The sequence below is a fragment of the Alnus glutinosa genome, chromosome 4 (assembly GCF_958979055.1).
Source record: "Alnus glutinosa chromosome 4, dhAlnGlut1.1, whole genome shotgun sequence".
NCBI classification, from domain to species: Eukaryota; Viridiplantae; Streptophyta; class Magnoliopsida; order Fagales; family Betulaceae; genus Alnus; species Alnus glutinosa.
In genome coordinates this window covers 33,746,876-33,767,079 of record NC_084889.1, presented here as the reverse complement: position 1 = coordinate 33,767,079, position 20,204 = coordinate 33,746,876, and the positions used below count along the sequence as shown (strand labels likewise).

Here is a 20,204-nt window from a genome sequence, read left to right as displayed (position 1 = left end):
TTTTAAAATTGGTTGGGCTCTTGAAAGGGAAAATATTCGGTGCTTTCATGCTTAATGTATTTTAGTCTTTTAGATGATGTATCAACTATTTATTGGATGCTGTAAAACATCACTTTTACACCACATTCTTGTAGAAATGGCTCTTTAAAAGTAAGGCTAGAAACAACACTTTTATTACATCACTATCCCGCCCTGCTAACGTGGCAGTGTCAATCTGCCATTGTATTTTTTTATTTTATTTTATTTTATTTTTTTAACAATGATTGATCTAAGGGCTGATTAACCCCACACAACAGCATGGTGGAATAAAAGTATGATTTCTAGCATTAAGTTAACCAGATAAAAGGATATTATAGAATTTGTATTTAAATGATTTGTCTAACAATTTTGTGCTTAGATAAGAGATTGGGGTTGATGAGGTTTCTCATTACTAAAAAAAAAAAATGACGGAATGCTTATGTAATAAAATCAATATATTATATAAAAGAAATGCTACAATCACTCTATTCCCACACTTTCAAATGCATATCCTATAATGTGTTACTAAAAATCACCATTATATTTTAGACAAATCACAATTAAATTTTGAATCTAATAGTAATTTTTACTGCTACAAGTAAATGTAACCATTCTCAATGTACTAAGAGTGTGTTTGAGATTGCGATTTCGTAGATAAAAAGTGCGATTTTAAACCAAATCGCAGAAAATGAACCGTTTGAGAATTGTGTTTTTAAAAAATTGCGATTTGAAAACAACAGAAAACTGTTTTTTCAAATCACAAGCAATGGGGTGTTTTTTTTTTAAACGCATAATTTTAAAATGCTAACCTGCGATTTTAAAGGTTAAACTACGATTTTGCCAAACGCTAAATTACGGTTTTAAAAATCACTTTTTCAAATCGCACATTTTAAAATCATTATTTTTAAATCGCAATTTTTAAAATCGCAAACCCAAACAAACCTTAAACATAAATTCATACTTATTCTCGGAAGTTTAACCGACCTGTTTTTACTTTTTGTGTATAAAAGTATAGTGACAGTTTAGTTGTCCAACTCCAACCTACACTAGTTCAAGAAGCTTTCTATGCTGTTATTATTTAATTTTTATTTTTATTTATTTGTTGATCAAATGGTAAAAGCCTACATCAGTTTATATCACACCAAGGGGTTCAATCAATTCTTGGGATTTCTACTCTCCAATACTATACAAAAAAGGTCATTATTGTTTTTCTTTTGGAGAATTGTTAAAATGGTATGTAGTTTGACCTCATGAGAGCATTCACAGTGGGTTATGTATAACCCACTATATATCTATAATACATAACATAATTGAAAAAACCTCCTCCATCCGATTCGCTACTTCATATGTAAAATAGATTTGATGGACATTGGTGAACAGTGCGACGCCACATGTGGAGTCGCACTGTTCACACATGTATGAATATTCTATTATTAAAAGTCTGCACATTTCTCTCTCATTCTCTGCTTTCTCCTTCTTTTTGTTCCTTTTCATTTCCCTATCGACGCCAGACGCCAGCCTCTACCTTTCCATCATCTTCATTGAACGGTTGAAGCATCTGCTGCCGATCGGTCAAACGAAGGGTAGCGTGAAAATGGGGATTTTGAGAGATTGGAGCGGAGAGATCGACGCCCTGGATCGGTCACAGGGCGGTCGTGTAAGAGGCTGGCGGGGATAGAAGGAAGCGGTTTCGGGCTGGGGAGTCCAGGTCGGGTTAGGTAGAAGACCCAGTACGTTCCGAGACGAAGACGAGGGTTTCGTCGTCATCGTCGAGGAACTGGGCGTTGAAGTTGATGGAGATGCCATCAGTGAGATGGTGGTCAGAGCTTAGAGTGGTTGTGGGGTCGGTGGAAACCATGGGCCGCCGACGAAGATGATTCACCGTGGGTTGATTTTGATTTTGATTTTCCAGTGGGTTGATTTTGATTTTGATTCACCGGTTGGTTAATTTTGATTTTGATTCACTGGTTGGTTGATTTTGATTTTGATTCACCGGTTGGTTGCCATAGAAGAATTTCTCGAGAAAGGGAGCGAAAGAGAGGTCGGAGTTTGTGAGGAAGAGGAAGGCAATCTTGGGCTTGGGATCGGTGGCAGTGCCCAAGTGGGAGTGCGTGGATCGCGTGCACACGGAGGAAAGGCGGGTGGCTTGAGGAGGCCGGCTGGGTCTCCACCATTGTTCGGCTCCAGCTAGGGATTTGCGAATTCTGGGCAGTTGGTCCTGTCTTCAAAAATGATTATTTTAATAAAGTAGAGGAAATTTTAGAGAAGCCGATGGATGGGGTTCTGAAAATTGATTAGCTAAAGAGGTTTTGCTTATCTATTTTGGCTCAAAATTCCCATAAACCGCTGTAAATGCTCTGACAAATAAATCTTTGTAGTTCAAAAGTGAACTTGTAAGTCCATGTGGCATGCCTATGTAACAAAATTAGCCTTTAGTACAAATTCTTTATAAAATTATAATTTTGCCTTTAAAAATAAATAAATAAAAAATTGGTTCGATGGTGGCCAAACCACCTCCAAAAGGCCGGTTTTGAAAATTTATTTCTAAAACGTTACAAGAACTTATAAACTCATTTTGAAACCAAATAATTTTTTCATGTTTTTGTCTCTCTGATTGATCAAAGTTGAATTGAAGGAAAAGGAAGAGTGTGTACGGATAGGTGGTCTTCTGATCGACAAATTTGAAAGAGCTTATACTATGAAAGAGGGAGAGAGAAGGCTCTGCAAGTTAGCAAAAATGGGTGCAAAAAAGAAGACCGACTGAATTAGTTCGTGAGGGGAACAGTGTGGGAATTTTGTTAAAAATGCAAGGAGGGTACGTACATGACTTGCATTTTGTAAAGAAACAATAAAAGACCAAAAAAATAATAATAAATAAATAGAGATTAAGGGAGGGAATAAATAGTGTTCATCTCATTAGAGGAACCCAACACAGAAAAGGGGATAGATAACTAGGAAGATGACCAAAATCATTCCTGTTTACTTGCTTCTTTATCTTTAAAATTCGTACTTTTTAAAACTCACTTGTTCCTCGAATACAAAGGGAACTTCTACTTCAGGCTTCCGGCCGCCGAAAAAAAAAGGGTTAAAAAAAAAATGATAACTAATCATGATACAAAGTAAAGTTATAAGAAGTAGAACGTAAAACTGCTTCCCTTTTGCTCATCAGCTCTTCGCTTCAAACATCTGCTGCTGCCGGCAAACAAAAGCCGAGCCAAGCCTCCCACAGCACCGGTGGCTTCTCACAGGTCAGATACAGATTTGCCACGTCCAGTAACCCAGATAAATTCTGGGTCATAAGTTTACGAATTAACACTAAAATAATTCCTTGCCACCTCTGTGACCAGTTTAATGTTACATTCATCAGTATTTACACAATATTAGAAGTATGGGGTGGCAGCATGGTTACAAGATGATATAACTATGGCAGAGGTACATGGCCATCTCTAAAACCTGACAGAAACCATTTATAATCATCTAAAGGCATGACTGGACTGGCAGGGTTCTAGAATTAAAGAATCAGAGGCCAAGACTTCCCTCAAAACCAAAAGAGCAATTCCGCGAAATAATGTAGGTCCCTTGATTTCACATTTAGTTACTGACCCACCTTCTCTTCCGTGGCGGCCGTTCTGGTTTGATCTCCAAATCTGCAGGAGTCTCACTTTTGGCAGAAGGCAGTGCTTCAACCTCTATCTTCTTAATTGTCAAGGCCTCTTTCTCACTTGGCATCGGAAGCTTGAACCGTTCACTTCGCTTCTTCAACTTCTCCACAGTATCCAGGTGCTTATCCTCCAACGGTTTTGTGTCGACATCTTTGGTTTCCAGATCAGAAGCATCTTTCTCTTCAGCCAATGGATGCTGATTATCAACAGCCTCAACCATCTTAGCAGATTCATCTGGAAGTTTGCTGGCTTCGGAAGATGCACCATTGTTGTTCCTGTCAATCTCCTTGAATTTCAAGGAAGATGATGACCTATTGTTGATACTGTAATCTCTCTCGGTGTGGCTAGTCCAACGTTCCAACTTGGAGCGCCCTCTTTTTGAGTCTTGCAGTTCATCTTCTGATGAAGCATCTTCCCTATGTTTTCTGGAAGCACGTCGGTGCACCGGGATCTCATGCGCACCATTTCCTTGATCACCAGAACCTTTCAAGCCCTATACAATGGCACAAGAAGAAATATGAATTTGAACACTACCTAAAGGGTTAGACTTCCTACCAGGTTTAAGCACAAAAGTCAACAAACACGAATGAGAAATGAGCACAGCCCACCAGCGAGACCTCCTACATTAACCAATAAGGTTTTTTTTTTTTTTTTTGATAAGTAACATTAACCAATAAGGTTTAAGTAGTGAACCCAAAGAGGAACATAACTCACTGGTCTCAACAAAGAGTATCTCAAATTCTCAACCAAAGCCAGATTAATTGATGAAAATCAATAGGAAATGACAATACGAGATTATAATCTGACCGAGACAAACAAAGTAGTTTACAAATTAGTCTGTAAGCCTCAAGAATGAGCTCAAGTAACAAAAATTGAATTTTATGTCAGAAACAAACTTAAATAATATTTACAAACATCACAATTCATGAGTGTTAGCATTCCTCTCAATGGGTCACATCCAATAAAGAAAACTGTCTGCATTCATTCCTTCGTTTAAATACTTAAAACATACAATTTTCATATTACCATTACCTTATCTAAGACAAGTCAGATATTAAAGCTACTTATGTTTGAGGTTCTTGCCCTAATGGATCTCAGAAATTATAAGCAAAAGGCATATGCATAAAATACTACAGAGGTAAATAGCTTAAAACAAACTGCCCACTCTCAGGCCTTGAAAATGGCGTCTTGGCATACACAAAGATTGACAATGCTCACCTTGAATGAGGAAAAGAGTCAATATTCGATATTTTCAAAGCACTTGCCTAGGCAAGAATTCCATAACAGTGCCCTTTTTATTTATTTATTCACATATTTTAGGTTTTCTGACGGTAAAATTGCCTCAAAACCTACAAAAATAGGGTTGCTTTAGCCCATCTGAATTCTCACAACCTTTATTATTGCCAAGTAAAAGGTACACTGCAAATCCTAGAAATTAGCATCTTTTCCCAGAAAACATGAAATTAGGGAAGTGACTACCAGCAATAACATGCACTGAAATCATGGTTTCAGCATTACTCCAACATCTGAATAATTAAAAGTCAGTGACCAGTTATAAAATTAGCTTCAACAGTCGGACCTTTTTTGTTGTTAGTATTCCAGATTAAAGCATGAGCTTCAAGTTTCAACCAAACCTTGCTGGACCAAGGGATTGAGCTAGATTTGCCTTTTTCCAATTGCCAATGCTTTTAATTATAGCAAATTCAAGCTTATGACCTACTTTTCTTCATGTTAAGACATTGTCCAATAACTCAACTTCTAAAAGGGAGAACGTTTTTCCTTATCTTGAATGAATTCTACATTCTTGTGTCTAAGCATGCTACATACCATCTCATTAATTTGACCACTCTGGTCTTCTTGATTTCTCTTGGAAGGGCCCAAAGCATTGTGATCGCCACCCTCAGAGTCTTTAATCTTCCTTGTAGTCTCTCTATTTTTTTTGTCGTGTACTCTTTGGTTATCAGAAGCATTAACAGCACGATCATTACGGGAACTTGATCTCTCCTGCCTGGATCTTCTTTCATCATTACTAAATTGATTTCCACGTGGATAAACATCATCACGTCCCCTATGATGTGAACTTTCATCCTCAATTCGATCCTTTCTCTTGGACTGTTCAGTGTGTCGCACTATGTCTTTAAATTGGTATTCTTTATCATATCCTTTGTGATCCTCCTTTGCCCTAGCATGGCTAACCAATGCTCTGTCATCTGGACCACGCCCACCCCTTGCAGCAACCCGTCCTTCTTCTCTTTCCCGCTTGGGTAGGTATTCTTCATGAGACTGTTTTAGCCTATGCCACTCCTCCCTCTCTCTCTGCCTTTCACCCCTTTCTCTCTGTGGCCAGCTCTCATCTTTGTGCCTAACAGAGTGGTGATCATCAAGGTTATCTCTAACTCTTAGTTGGTCATCTCTTTTGCGTGGGTCCAGAACTTCATCCCTCTCCCGCTTACGACGGCTGGAACTTTCCCTGTGGCCATGCAAGATTTCTTCTTTGTCAGCATGGTCCCTCCTCGGATATTCCTCATCTTTCCTTCTCTTGTTATGGTAATCATCCACATTTTCATACCTACTCTTCAGACCATCATCTCTTTCCCTGTGGCGTGAGACAACCTCCTTATCATAATGAACCCTATAGCTGCCATTATCCAACTGTTTTTTCGAATGTAGATATTCATCTTTCTCACTCCTCTCGCCGTCTCGAACCTTGCCCCTATGTCTGGATCCCATTTCATCACCACGCTCCCTCTTCCTCATGTCTTCAGTTCTAATCCTTCTGTTATAAGGATCGTCATCTCTCCGTTGCCAAGGTCCATCAGGATTGTCCCTCTCCTTTCGCCTATTAAACCCATCAGTTTTCATAAGCAATTGATGACCTGAGCTAGGATCCCAGTCTCTATAGGGGTAATCTTCTGTTCCTTTTATTGCCATGCGATTTCTTTCCATATCTTGCCTTCCATCACGATTCTTTCTTCGGAGACCCTGTTCATTTTCATCAGGGTGCCTTTTCACAGTCTCCATTACGGTTGAACTTCCTTCTTGAATGACTTCCTCCTCAGCCCCATCCCGCCACTTCTGATAGTCCCTGCTGCTTCCTGATCTTGCTTTGCTGTTTTCACTACTTCTTGCAGCCTTTGAGTCCTCCTCCTCATCAAATTCTTGGAGCACAGGTTGTTCGACACGAGAACTCAATTTTTGTTTCTTTACCACTCCATCTTTAAGGGTGTCATTTGCGCCTATCGTGTTCAAAGTAATTTCTTCCTTTTCCATTACAGGGCTTCCATCAGCCAGCACAAGCTCATCATGCTCAGCATCTTTAGGGTCAACACTCAACTCCCTGGCATCCCCAACTGTGTCAGGAGATGATAGCAACGGACTATGTTTATCATCCAAGCTTTCAACTGATTCTTCCTTCTGATTATCCTGAAATTTCCCATCATGTGTACTTCGACTAGGAGTCACATGAGGGGACTGGTCACTTGCCCGTCCCTGTGTTCGCCTGCATCCAAAAGGAGCGAGTCATACATGTTTGTTGAGTTCTCATGCAATCTTACAAGTCAATAATAATTCCAGCTCAGGCTAATAAACATCTGATAAAAAAATTATAGAATTTAACCAAGAAACCCGTATTCAACAGAAAATCATAGTATATTATAGTCAGAAAATTTATTTTTATGCCCAGCTAACTACTTGAACAAAGCTGTTAACAACTTAGGCAACAAACTACACTATCATAAGCTGTACTTGATAAAATTCCAGAAGGCAAAAGTATATATTGCCAACTGAAAAGCTCCAAATGGGAATATAGACAAATTTCTTTTATTGATTGGACAGAGAAAGCAGATTAATACTTGGATGAATGATTTCACAATTACCAGCTTCCTCTTTTTTCTTTTATAAGTAATCAAGATATTATTAAAAGCTTAAGGCTCTCCAGGTACACAGAAAGTATACAAGATAAGCCACCTAGCTAGTAGAGATAAAAAGAACAAGAAAATAATAATAACTAATCACCAAAGGAAAAACAAAAGCAGCTGTCCAAAAACAATGTCTTTAAAAATAAAGACTTAATCTTCTCCAAAGTCCACTCACGGTCCTCAAAACTTCAATCATTCATTCCCTCCATAAACACCACAAAATGCACGAAAGCACCATCTTCCACATAGCAGCACTCCAAGTGCTGCTGACAGTCCACCAACAAGCATACAAATCGACTACTCTACTAGGCATAACCCAAGACAACCCAAATCGAATGACGAAAACATTCCAAATGGCATAACTTGTAAGCTGATCAAGTTGTAACAAATTTTTATTTTTATTTCTAACGAGATCATTATTGATTCTCATATATTCCATATTATCCACTACATCTTGAATCCTTGTCTCATGCTTCTCTCATCCACATGAGAGGCAAGTTAATTCTTGGATGAATGATTTCAAAATTACCAGGTTCCACCTATCTAAGATGATCAACTTGTAACTACTTTTTGCTTTTCTTTCTTACAAGATCATTATTTATTTCTCATATATTCTTTGTTATCCACTACATCTTCTTGAATCCTTGTATCATGCTTCTCTTATAGACATGACAAGCAGGTTAATTTTGTTGTGCATTCACAAATTCAGATGATGACGCCCTTAGCTTTTGTGTAAAATGATAAAAAAAAAAAAGTCTGTAAAAAAATTCCAAATGGCATTCATTAGCATAAATGTCTGTAAAAAGTTAAAAAATTAACATGGAAACACAAGGCACAAGTTGGAACGAAGATTTGAAATCCAATCCAAGTAATTGGGATTAAGGCTTTCTTTCATCAACGTGGACTTCTCTCCCTGACTTGAAGGAATGTATAAGAACACAAAACTATCATATTGGACAGAATAACAGATAGGTTGATTTTATAAACATATATCACATGTTACATCTATCCAAGACTATTTCGTACCTTTCATCATAAGTGGTACCGACATTCCCACTAGGATGAACAGAAGTCTGCCCCCTCGAACCAGGATACTGGGCGGGTGCTTCTGGAGGGGGGAAGGATGATACTCCATCCCCATCAGGTAACTTATTATCAATAGAATTCATGACAGGCTTTCTTCTTTTTTCAACCAGATCTCTCTTTCGACCATTGTAAGCCTTTGGTAAACCCTCAAAATACTCACTGTCCACTTGCACACTGTCTTCTTCACCTACATCACCTTCTCTAAATTCCTCTCTTTGGGGATCATTGTCTGGACGTTCTAGGGCACCATTTCCTGTGGAGGAATCATCATCCAAAGAGTCCTGCAAGACAATCTGTTGACCCAAATACTTCCGGTTATCTATACATCACACATGCAGTATAAAATGATGCATCTACTTACACATTTAGATCAGTTCACTTAAGACTGGTTTTATTAAGTACCTCAATAATTGCATCTGAATCACGGATGCGAGGAGGTCGGGTGTCAATGGAGGGGAGACGCTCGCCATTACCACCTTCCACCTGTATTGGTCTCCCAGTTGGCTGGTAGGAAATGAAAAAATTAGAAAACATCGAACCTGGAAGCCGATATAGCAAATAATTGCAACATGTCTAGTAGCTACAGATTTTTTACCTAGATTGCTAAAAGCAATGTGCAATCAATGTGATAGTTAGAGACACAAATAAAGCTATATGAAAATCAGGAGTTAAACCTATGATTATCAAAAAGAATCATCCTGACAAAATAACAATAGACAGCTCTACGTACTATAGGTGGCCGCACACGAGCAGGTCCTTTCGCTAAATCACTTTGTCCAACATCCGCCTTTCCAAGGTTTGTATTTTCAGCTGGAACATCATGAACGCCAGTGGCAGCTGCTAATTCTGGGGGTAAATCTGGATCATACTCCTGGGCCAAATAAAAGACATAAATTTTTTCCTTGGTACCAGAACAGGGGTATAGAAACCAAATATTTCTATTGGAAACAACAAAAGCTTTCTTGAGATACATAAACAACTCATTACCTGCTCTGTTCGCCCACTTTCATAAACACGAATTTTGCTTTGCATAGTAGACTCCATGCGGAGTTGTTCCTGAGAAATCAAATATGCGGGGACTTAGTTTCTGTTTATGTGGTCAAAAGCATGATTAAAGCTTAATAAAATTACCAGTTGCTTGCAATAATCTTTCCAGCTCTCCTCATTCAAGCCAAAGTTGAAGAAGTCTGAAATATCACCACCAGGATATTTCCATGGTTTCTCCTCAAAACTATCAATGTCAACATCAAATATGGTCCTGAAAATATTCAAGATGGCCAAATAAGCAAATCATGAGGTAAAAAAAAAACATTGAAAATTAAATATTTTACAGAGCCCTTGAATATTGAAATATAAATGATTGAAAAAAGAGCCCTTTTTCTTTTTCCTCTCTCTTCTGGCTGATAAGATTTGTTGGTCTCTCATAATGTGCGCCCACCTATAGTACGTAATCTAAAACCTAATTAGACCATTTATTAGCCAATCGCTTTTGCTGGATCTCAAGAGTTTTGACTAGAGCAGAAGCATATTAGGTGGGACCCCCACCAAGTGCACATAGTGTGGCATTATATTGTTCAGTTAGAGGAACATATCTGCTTAAAAGGGCTTTAGATAACAGACCAACACCAACCTCAGGAGGTAGTGTTGTAGTGAACTAGAATCAATAGTAAAGAGCAACTACAGTCTAGCCTCTTTATACACTAAAAACAATAGCTGGCCACCGAAACCAAAATGGAGAGGCCATGCAGCAGCAAAAGAGCCACCTCCCATGAGGACAGCTACGATATAAGAAACTGAAAGAGTATAATTACATGTTCAGAATGGAGAAGTTCAAAAATCTGGACATACAAGCATCAATGATAACGCATAAACCCATTACACAAATGAATAAACTATCAAGTATTATCACAATAAGAAATAATACAAATTGATACATCCTTACCCTGCAGGTTAATACCCAATAACGGACAACATAAAGAACCAAACAATGAGGTTGTTCTAACACACAGTCACAGACATTTTTAATAATGGACAACATAAATAACCAAACAATGAGATTGTTCTAACACATAGTCAGACATTTTTTTGGTGGTCAACCAGCCTCTGCCTCAAGATTAAAAATTCCACAGTACACCACTAAAGGTTCCCACAGCCTGTCTTCACAGGCCCTTGACAGACACATTGTAAAGGACAGGACCACAAACAGTGTATATGATAAACAACAAGATCCTTTAAGATACTCAAGAGTTTGAAAATCAAAGGGAATGCCACCATTTGAAGACAGAAATCAGGTCATACTAAGATTTTCTAGAGCATTGAGCAATAGGGTGAACAACTCCTTTCTCCACTATATCATTGCAAGCAGTCAACAAATTCCTGTCCTTTTATGAATGAATTGGATGAGCCGAAGGGCAAATTTCAAATACTGATACACCAATTGACTAGCCAATGTTATGGCATGCATCATGCATCAGTAAAGATGATACAAAACTCAAGTAGAACTCACCCTTTAAAACCAGCTTGCAATGGGAGAGTGACCAAAAGCTTATATACACATGGTTAAGATTGTAGTTAACTGATGTGGAACACTTGGGATCGTAACAAAAGACATGTTGGCAACCCATCAATTAAAACAATGTTCAAGATAGTCCTTGATGTATACCATACACATAGATCCATATTAAGAACTTGTTTATAGACTCAGCATATCAGTATTCTACACTACTTAGACATGATAACAAGAGAATTAGAGAGTTGTGTAAATAAGTGACAAACCACAATATACGAGTATTTGTGTTGAGACTTGAGAGGCCACCAATGGCATACATTTTTTTTTTTTTTTGTTTTGATAAGTAATAATTTTGTAGAAAAGAAAACTGGCACAACCCTCGTACGCGAAAGACACCAATGGCATACATGTCGGGGATAGATTACCCCACTTATAATCATCCCAACTGCCAATCATGTGTGTCAATAAAATCCCAGAACCTTCCACTAGAACACAATATTAATGAACCACCTCTAACCAAGGCATTTCATACATCTAAAACCAATACAGATAACTAACAACAACATGCAACTATCGTGAAAATAAACAAGCATCCAGCATATGCAGCTAATTGAAAATTACTTATGAGAAGGAAGTGTGAATTCCAGTCCTCCACCAAAACTTCGCCCTGTGACATTGTTCCCCCAACCAGGCAATCCGAAACCTGAATGGAAACCTTTTTGCATTGGAGGAGCATTTTTTATTCCTGTTGGTCTCCAATCACCTCTACCACGACCAGCTATAGGACCCATGTTGACAAGCGGACGAACTTGGCCTGGGGCTCCTCCAGGAACAGAAGTAGTTGCTCCAGGCATTGGTGCTGCACCAGGTCTAACATACTGCATGTTAACAAAAAGTGAATCATTAGGATTTATATGCAGGGAAAAGAAACAGGTACAAGCCAATAATCAAAAAGTTGCTTTAACCATCAAAAAGAAATAATTCCAGCTACAGTAGATTATTTCCTTCCTTAAAATAACAAACAAGAATGCAAGTATAGCATTCAAACTAAGTTAATTGAGACATACTTATCTTGAATTTAAGATACAAGCTCACTGGTAAAGAGAAGAGTGAAGAGGGGGGAGATCAATCTTCCCAGGCACGAATATTTCAAAGAACAAGTTTATATTTTTCTTAAAAAAAAACACATTTCTAAAAATTATTAAAAAAAAAATTAAAAAAATAAATAAAGAAGTAACAGGACCAAAAAATAAGAAGATATAATTCAATCTCAGAGGCCTATCACGGTTGACCTTTTCAAATCAAATACCAAAGTAAAGGGCAATAACTGTAGATTTAAAATTATTTCATTTTCCGTATAGCATGAAAAAACAAATGATACACATCAAGAAATACAATGAACCTGAGAGAACCACACAACCACAAGAATTAACCACTTGTCAGACCACAGGCTAGGAGACAGTAGCTGAAGAATACAAAGGAAGGCTTGATCAATATAGAACCAGTTTTTCCACTTGTAAACAAAGGGGGTTTGGACAAAGTAGGTATCAATGATAAAGATGCTATGTCATATGAAGCACCGATGCTTTGGCATAAAAAGTAGGAATCAACACAGAATAACGTTTGGAGCAAAATGCAGAAGCAAGAGTTCCCAAAATATTAAGTAGGATGAAATCAGACCTCAAACAAACTTTTAAGGCATTTGACCAGTACACAAACAAAAAGATTAGACTTACCATACCAGAAAACTAATCCAGCAAGATCTACATCCCCAAAAGTGAAACAATCCTTACAAACTAGAATCAACATAAGGTTTGCAAATGTAACTAATTTTATCTTTTTGATAAGTAATTAAAATATCATTAAAAGCGTACGGCACCTCCAGGTACACAGAAAGTATACATGAGAAAAAAGCTAACTAAAAGGAGAAAAGAGAGCAAGGACATCATAGTAACTAATCATCACGAGATAAATAAAAGCTATTGTCCAACGATACAAAGTATAGAAAAATAACGACTTAAACTGCTCAAAAGTTCTCTCACAGTCCTCAAAACTTCTATCATTCCACAACCAATGAGGCAAGCAAAAAATAGTCCATAGGATGGTAGCATGAGCTTGTCTTTGTAGATCATTTTATTAAGATATAACAAACAGAATTTTTCCTTCTTCTTTTCCTTTTTTTCTTTTGAGGTGGGTGGAGTTGTAGGGTGCAGCATTATGTAAGAGCATTCACAACAGACACCCTATAAAGGGTTTTGTTCCCTAAATTTTGGGAAGATCTCAAAAAAATTACTAAAACTCACCTACAACAGCTTCTTTATATCTTTCCTATACATTAGGAATGCATTCCCATGAATTATTATAATTCTAAAAAAACACACACACTCTCTCGTCTCCCAATCCCTTTCTTCTTCCTCTCATCACTCCCATCTCCTAGCTCTTCCCTTCACGCCTCTCTCTCTCTCTCTCTCTCTCTCATGTTTTGTCTCCTCTCCCATTCTCAATCAAGAACAGATGAGTGAACAAAATAAAAAAAACAAAGAACAAAGAACAAGGGGTGAATAACCAAAGAATTTGAGATGCAAAATTTGGACGCCAAGACATCAAAGAACTCCTCCAGGGGATGAACAACCAGCCTCCCGGATGAAAAGATCTGATGTCAAAGGGGGGCCCTTTTCCCATAGGCATGACTTTCTAAACAATCAATGACCAAGTCTCGCCTACGTAAGCAACAGGCGAATCTCTTTTGCAGTTTTGGTCTTGTTAACGGGGCAGTAAATGGAATAAACTATGCAAGAGATCAACTAACCAAGAGAATGAACTAACCCCAAGGAATGATCTTGGATTGAAATCCAAGGCATGGTCCCATTGAAAGCCTAGGGAATAATTCCTAAAATCATAGATACCAAATGCTAGCCAGTTGAAAGACGCAAACAAGAGAGAGAGAGAGAGAGAGAGAGAGAGAGAGAGAGAGAGAGAAGAAGAAAAGAGTTTATGGAAGAAAAAAAAAAGAAAGAGATAGGCGAGAGGGAGAAGAAGACCTCCAGGCAAGAGAGCTGGAAGAAAGAGAGAAAGAAAAAGAAAAGAAAAAAAAAAAACAAAACAAAAGTAAAAGTAAAAAATATTATTTTAATGATATAAAAAAATATTAAGAGAAGCTATTGTGGAGTATTTTAAAATAGGGAAGCAAAAAATAGTTTTGTTTCCTATATTTAGGGAAAATGGTTGGGTAACTGCCGGGTATGCTCTAAGATATTATACAGTTTCTCTACTACACGATGTAGTATCAGCGTCCACAGTTCCGGCATTTTACTTTTTGATTTGCAAATGAGCTATCTGGATTTGTTCTTGCTCAGAAGAGTAAATAACATGGAAGTCCTTGATGATAGCATGGAACCGGGCGCTGAAACAAACCGCACAGAAATCTTCTACATTTTAAACACTATATCTCATAGCTTGAATAGGGACCCATTATTTTTTATTGGTAACTGATTGGAAGGGAAACCAGTTCAAATTCTTCCATAATATACAACTCCCAACAATGCATCGTTGCCAAAACATTTACTTAAACCAGATGATTTTAACCGCAAGCTGCAAGCATCCTGCCTGTACTTTCAATAGAAATAAAATCTCAAGCATATACTAAGAATCATCAAACACTTACTAAGCCAACCAATTTTCATTTCAATTGCTCCCAGTGAGGAGAAAAATACAATTTTAAGTGGTCGCTCCTCTCTACTTTTTCAAACATCAACATACATGAAACTTACCCATACCGCAAATTCAAGTCCGAAGCATCAAATTTTCCTAACAATTCACACTGTACAACAATTACAAGCCACAACCACGCTCCAATTCTCATCAAATAAGGGGAAAACACAAGCTAACCCCAAGTACACAAAATTTCCCTATTTTCAAGTAACAGCAGCATATAACACACTGACCTTAAACTGAGAATGAAATGGATGATACCCATGACTGCTATACCCAATTTTCGGTGCCACCACTCCCGCGGCCCCTCCGCCACCACCGCCAACTTTCCCTGCCTCACCAGTCTCCTTCCTCTCGCCATCCGCCCCAACTGCCTGCCCAGCCGCATCCTCGCCCCACTCCTGGGCCTCCAGCTCCTGATTTAGCTCCCCATCCGCCACGATAACCAGAGGGTCCCCGTCTTCATCGTCGTCATCGTCCTCCTCTTCGCCACCAATTGCACCTCTTTCCATCGCCATAGGCCCGTGATTGCTATCATTCAACACTATCTGTAAATCGTCCTCGCTATCACTGTCCCAATCGTTATCGGCGGTAGAAGCTTCTGGATTCGCTGCCGGTGCGCCAGAGAGTCCCGGAATGATCGGCTCGGAGCCAGCATCAAAAATTCCGGTATTACCCTCCTCGATATCGAATTTCACATCCTCGGGGGGAGCCCTTTTCGGTAATTCCACACGCCCTCCGTCCGAAACCCCAGACCGACCAGCTAAATCATCGACTCTCTCGTCGCGGACTATCAAATTAGGAGCCGAATCAAGCTCGGTGGGGCGTGGAGCTAGGGTTTGATCGGAGGGACGGTTGGGAGCAGGGGAATTGGAGCGGGGATTTCCAAAGAGGATCTCGTTCTCGTCGCTCTTGAGGCTGAGATCGATCGGAGGGTGGAGGAGAGGTGGCGGCGCAGGGGACGCCCCGTGGGGCTGCGGAGCATCGGTTGATGATGACGTGGAAGCGAAAGGCCGGAGCACGTCCGTATACAGATCTCCGAACTCGTCGTCGTCTTCCATTATAGAGGAAGAGAGAGAGAGAGAGAGAGGGAGCGTGTGTTTGTTAGAGGGAGGCGGAGAGAGGGACTGACTCCGGTGAGTTTGGGGAGGGGGGTGTGTGTGTGTGCGCGAGGTTGAGGAGATGCGTTGAAAGATTAGTGTGGCTTTTTATGTCTCTGCGTTTGTGTGTTTCCGTTTACACAGTTCTGCTTTCAAGTTCGTTGCCCTTATTTTCTTTTCTTTTACTAGTTTTGTGTTTTTTCTTTTTCTTTTTTCGTTTTTCTTTTTTGGTTTTGGGGCATTTGGTGGGTTAGCAGCAAATATTTTTCTACTTAAGCTCTTCGTTTCGATTTTATTTTAGGGTTAAAATACTTTTTTAGGTACATGTGGTTTGGGCATTCGCAAATGATACCTATACTCAATTGAAATGCTAAGTGGGTACTTATGTCCGAGTCCCGTCTAATTTTTTTAAGAGAAATTCACGTCATTGTGCTTAAAAACGTGACACATGTCCCTAATGCCACATATTTAAGACAACTCAGCACATTTGTGTAACGTGTCACTATATATTCAGGGGCGGATTCAGCTTTTACAATTTTGAGAGTAAGGGGGGCCAAATTGAAAAAAAAAAAAAAAAAAACTTGGGCCTTGCCCCTAGAACCTCAAGTGGCTCCGTCGTAACTACGTCACATATGGTACTTAAACTAATTTAAAACAAAAACAAAAATTAACCCAAATAGAAGCAAACCCAAACCCATATATTGTCCCCACGAAAAACCGAATCCTAGTTTTTCATTTTTCCCCAAATCATACGAATTTAGATTATCAACTCCAGTATTTTACTTTTCTTCTTAAATTGCACAAATTTGGGCCTTGTTTGACAAAGTACTGTGTAGAACAAAATAATGGGTTGCTAATTTTAGAGTTAGTAAAAAGTGATGGATGTAATATAAAGTAAAAAAATAAAAAATTGTATAGAAAAGTGGAAAAAATTAAAAATTAAAAAAAAAATTGTATTGTAGTGGATTTTTTTTATTTGAATGGTAATAAAAAAATTATTGATGTGCTATAAAAAGTGAAAAAAGTTTGAATGTTTTGATGTTGATTGTTATTAAAAAATGTAAAAATAAAGTATAAAAATTTTGTGTTGTTTGCCAAACAAAGCCATGGATCATAAGCTTAGATTTATCATGTTCTTCCTAAATCACACGAACTTGGCTAAGAAGCTCTGGATTTCTCCTACATATTCTCAAATTGCACGAACCATAGTTTTTATATTCTTACCAAATCGCGTGAAATGCCTAATTTTAATAGGTATATTTTTTAGAGACAAAATAGGCTGATTTTTATTATTATTATTATTTCAATAGCATATAAAGTCGAAGCCATATTCTAGATTTATAACCCATAGGTATTGAATCCACTGTTTCTAGACTAATTGTAACGACTCAACCCAAAAGATACAGCATTGTTTGACTCACATGAATCAGACTTTTGAAAATGTCACACATCCTAATGCTACTCTCATATAAGCACACTTAATTGCAAAACTCTGATAGATTCATGGTTATCACAGCTTTAAAACGTTGTGTCAAGAATTGTGTGAATATACATATGAACATCCGCATTCTAATTTTCAAACAATGTGGGACATCACAATCACCCTCTCTTGGGACATAGCATCACGGCTAGCAACCCTCATGGGATCATCCAATTATTAACATTCCAGCGAGTTCCTGATGTCGACTCTCATGGACTTGTGCACGCTCTCCTCATCTTATGAAAGTCAATGACTCTGATATCATTTGTAACAACTCAAATTTCTATAGCCACCGTATCTGGATGTCCTTAAAATATCAAGGGGTGTTGCTTATTGAAAAGCTTAAAGGTGCAACTAAGTTGCTCTTCTCCATTTGGTCTCACACCTCAATTAGCATTAGTGTCCATCTTCAAAAGGTCCACCATTTGGGCAGCCAACGCGCTCAAAGCCTTCGGGTTTTTGTTTAGTGCCTGGTTCTCCGCATTTTCGCCATTGTTGGTTCCACCATTCTCGTTCTCGTGGTTGTTAGCCTGGGTGCGTGTCTAGGGAGCCATTTATACAATCGATGTTATAAACAGTATAATTAGTTTAAAATATATTCTCCTATAATCTAAGACTAAACCAAAACACCAACTTTATTTGGATGTAATGTGGCTTCACATTTACCCACCGAGTCTAATTTAATGCTATGGATCCTAATAGTCTATAGAACCCAATAACATTTACTCTAATATCATTTGTAACGACTCACCTCCAATAACATAATATTACTCGCTTTTGACTCCCCTCAACCATACTTGCCAATTGGTCATTTAGTGACGCTCTACATGCTCCTCTACATATATGTGCAACTTATGCAGCATGTCAACAATGTCAACATTTGCGGCCGGTCCATGAATACTCTCATCTTCATTGAACTTGTAAAACATTGCCACATTGTTTGGATATCCCAACTCACCTTGCACTATATTTGAGATGTCCCCTAAACAAAGTAAATCTCTTACATCTACCTTCTGTATATTCAAGATTTTATACAGGCACGAATAGACCACATAGAGGATGATAATGATTGTGATATATTTATTGATATTATATCGTGCACTTCATTATCCTGATTTTCTATCCTTAATTGTTGCATAATTTCCTGAGTATAATACGTTAAATTGCTTGCCAAACACATTGTTTTTAACTGAATAAGGTTATTGTGATATTCCTCTAAAACATAATTTGCCCATAAATGGATGCCTGTAAGCTTAATTATGTTTCTACCAACAACTTTCAAAAACATTTTCCAAGCACAATTATTCGTTTCACTTTTATGTAATTGTCGTTAATAAATAAATAAGAGCAAATTATAACGGTTAATGTATTTTAGAGGCTAAAGATGAAAGTGGAAAAATGAAATAAATAATAATAATAATAAAAAGATGCAAGGGTAAATAGTGGTAAACTCACATCACTTATACAATTCTGTTGCATATATTATGATAATATGATAGTAATTGTAGCATCTCAGATTAATTACCAGCTAATTAATTTGAGGGTGCTACAACAACTATCCTCAATAGAATTGGGGTTCTGGGCAGTCACGGCCACCCCCCAAGGCATCCGAGATTGTCGCACCAACCTTTGTGTTCTGGTAATGTGCTCGGCTACTCATGTTGTGATGATTTTATTTTATTTTTTTTCAATTTTTCGGCATAAAAAAGGTAAAAGAGTAGTTTTTTTGGAAAATAATTTTTGGAGATTGAGTATTTTATGGATTTTGATTAATTTCGAGGGAGAACATCATATGTTGTCACCAAACAAAAAAAATAGTTTAATTCAAACTTTCTTGTATTTATAAATGAATTATCATTCTGTATATTAAACATAACTTAAAAGTTGACAATAAAAAATCAGAATGCAAAAAAAATTGAACTTGAGAGGAACGCTCGATGAACGCTGAAACAAATCTAGAGGGAGGTTGGCTCCTAAAAAATAAAAAAATAAAAAAAAATCCTAATTTGTTTTTTAATACAGTTAGACCCCCTAAAGTTTTTTTTTTTTTTTTTGATAAACCCTAAAGTTAGATTGCTGTTATAGATTTATGTTTTTTTTGAAATAAAGTGAACTTCATTAATCATTACAAACCCGAGAGGGAATTACACTTGACCAAAAGGCCAATACAAGACAAAAGAAGTTCAAACATGCCCGAAGGCAAACACCATAGCCCGAAGGCCAATTGTGACCGGAGATAAAGAAACTCCACCCACTAAGTCAAGGAAAACCCGACTTAAAAGCAGCTACCAAAGGTAAACTGTGAAAAGATTCAGAATATACAAAAAAACATCTACCCAAATAATAAATAAACATTACAAAGATCTTCCATGAAGTCCCTCTAAACAATAAAGCACAATAGCATATAAAAGAGAGACAGATCTAGCAAAAAGCCATCAAACAATCCCAAAATGTCCAAAAATTACAAAGGTAGACTGAAACAACAGCCACAAAACAGAGGCTACAACCCAGAACCGGCAGAAAGACAGGCGGATTTCGCCAATACCGGCGGCGCGTGGGAAACACGCGCCAACCCCAGTACTACCCAGCCAAAGAAACACCGCCGGAAGCCCCCTCCCCACCGTGCAAGGCCAAAAAATGGCGAAACGTGACCGTCACGCGCACCGAAGAACAAAAACCCCTCTGGCGCGTGCAGGCCACGCTCCGAACTCCGGCAACCGG

General features: G+C 38.1%; 1 protein-coding gene across 1 annotated transcript; it reads right to left on the bottom strand.

Moving 5' to 3' along the window:
• Nucleotides 1–3,287: 3,287 nt before the first annotated feature.
• On the bottom strand, nucleotides 3,288–16,150 carry LOC133867428 (FIP1[V]-like protein). The gene is made up of 9 exons (XM_062304192.1): nucleotides 15,137–16,150; nucleotides 11,814–12,070; nucleotides 9,815–9,941; nucleotides 9,671–9,739; nucleotides 9,414–9,554; nucleotides 9,086–9,187; nucleotides 8,624–8,976; nucleotides 5,508–7,179; nucleotides 3,288–4,173 (listed from the first exon to the last, which is right to left on the bottom strand). The coding sequence occupies exons 1-9, from the start codon at nucleotides 15,962–15,964 to the stop codon at nucleotides 3,610–3,612; spliced, it is 4,113 nt and encodes a 1,370-aa protein (XP_062160176.1). The 5' UTR covers nucleotides 15,965–16,150; the 3' UTR covers nucleotides 3,288–3,609.
• Nucleotides 16,151–20,204: the final 4,054 nt, after the last annotated feature.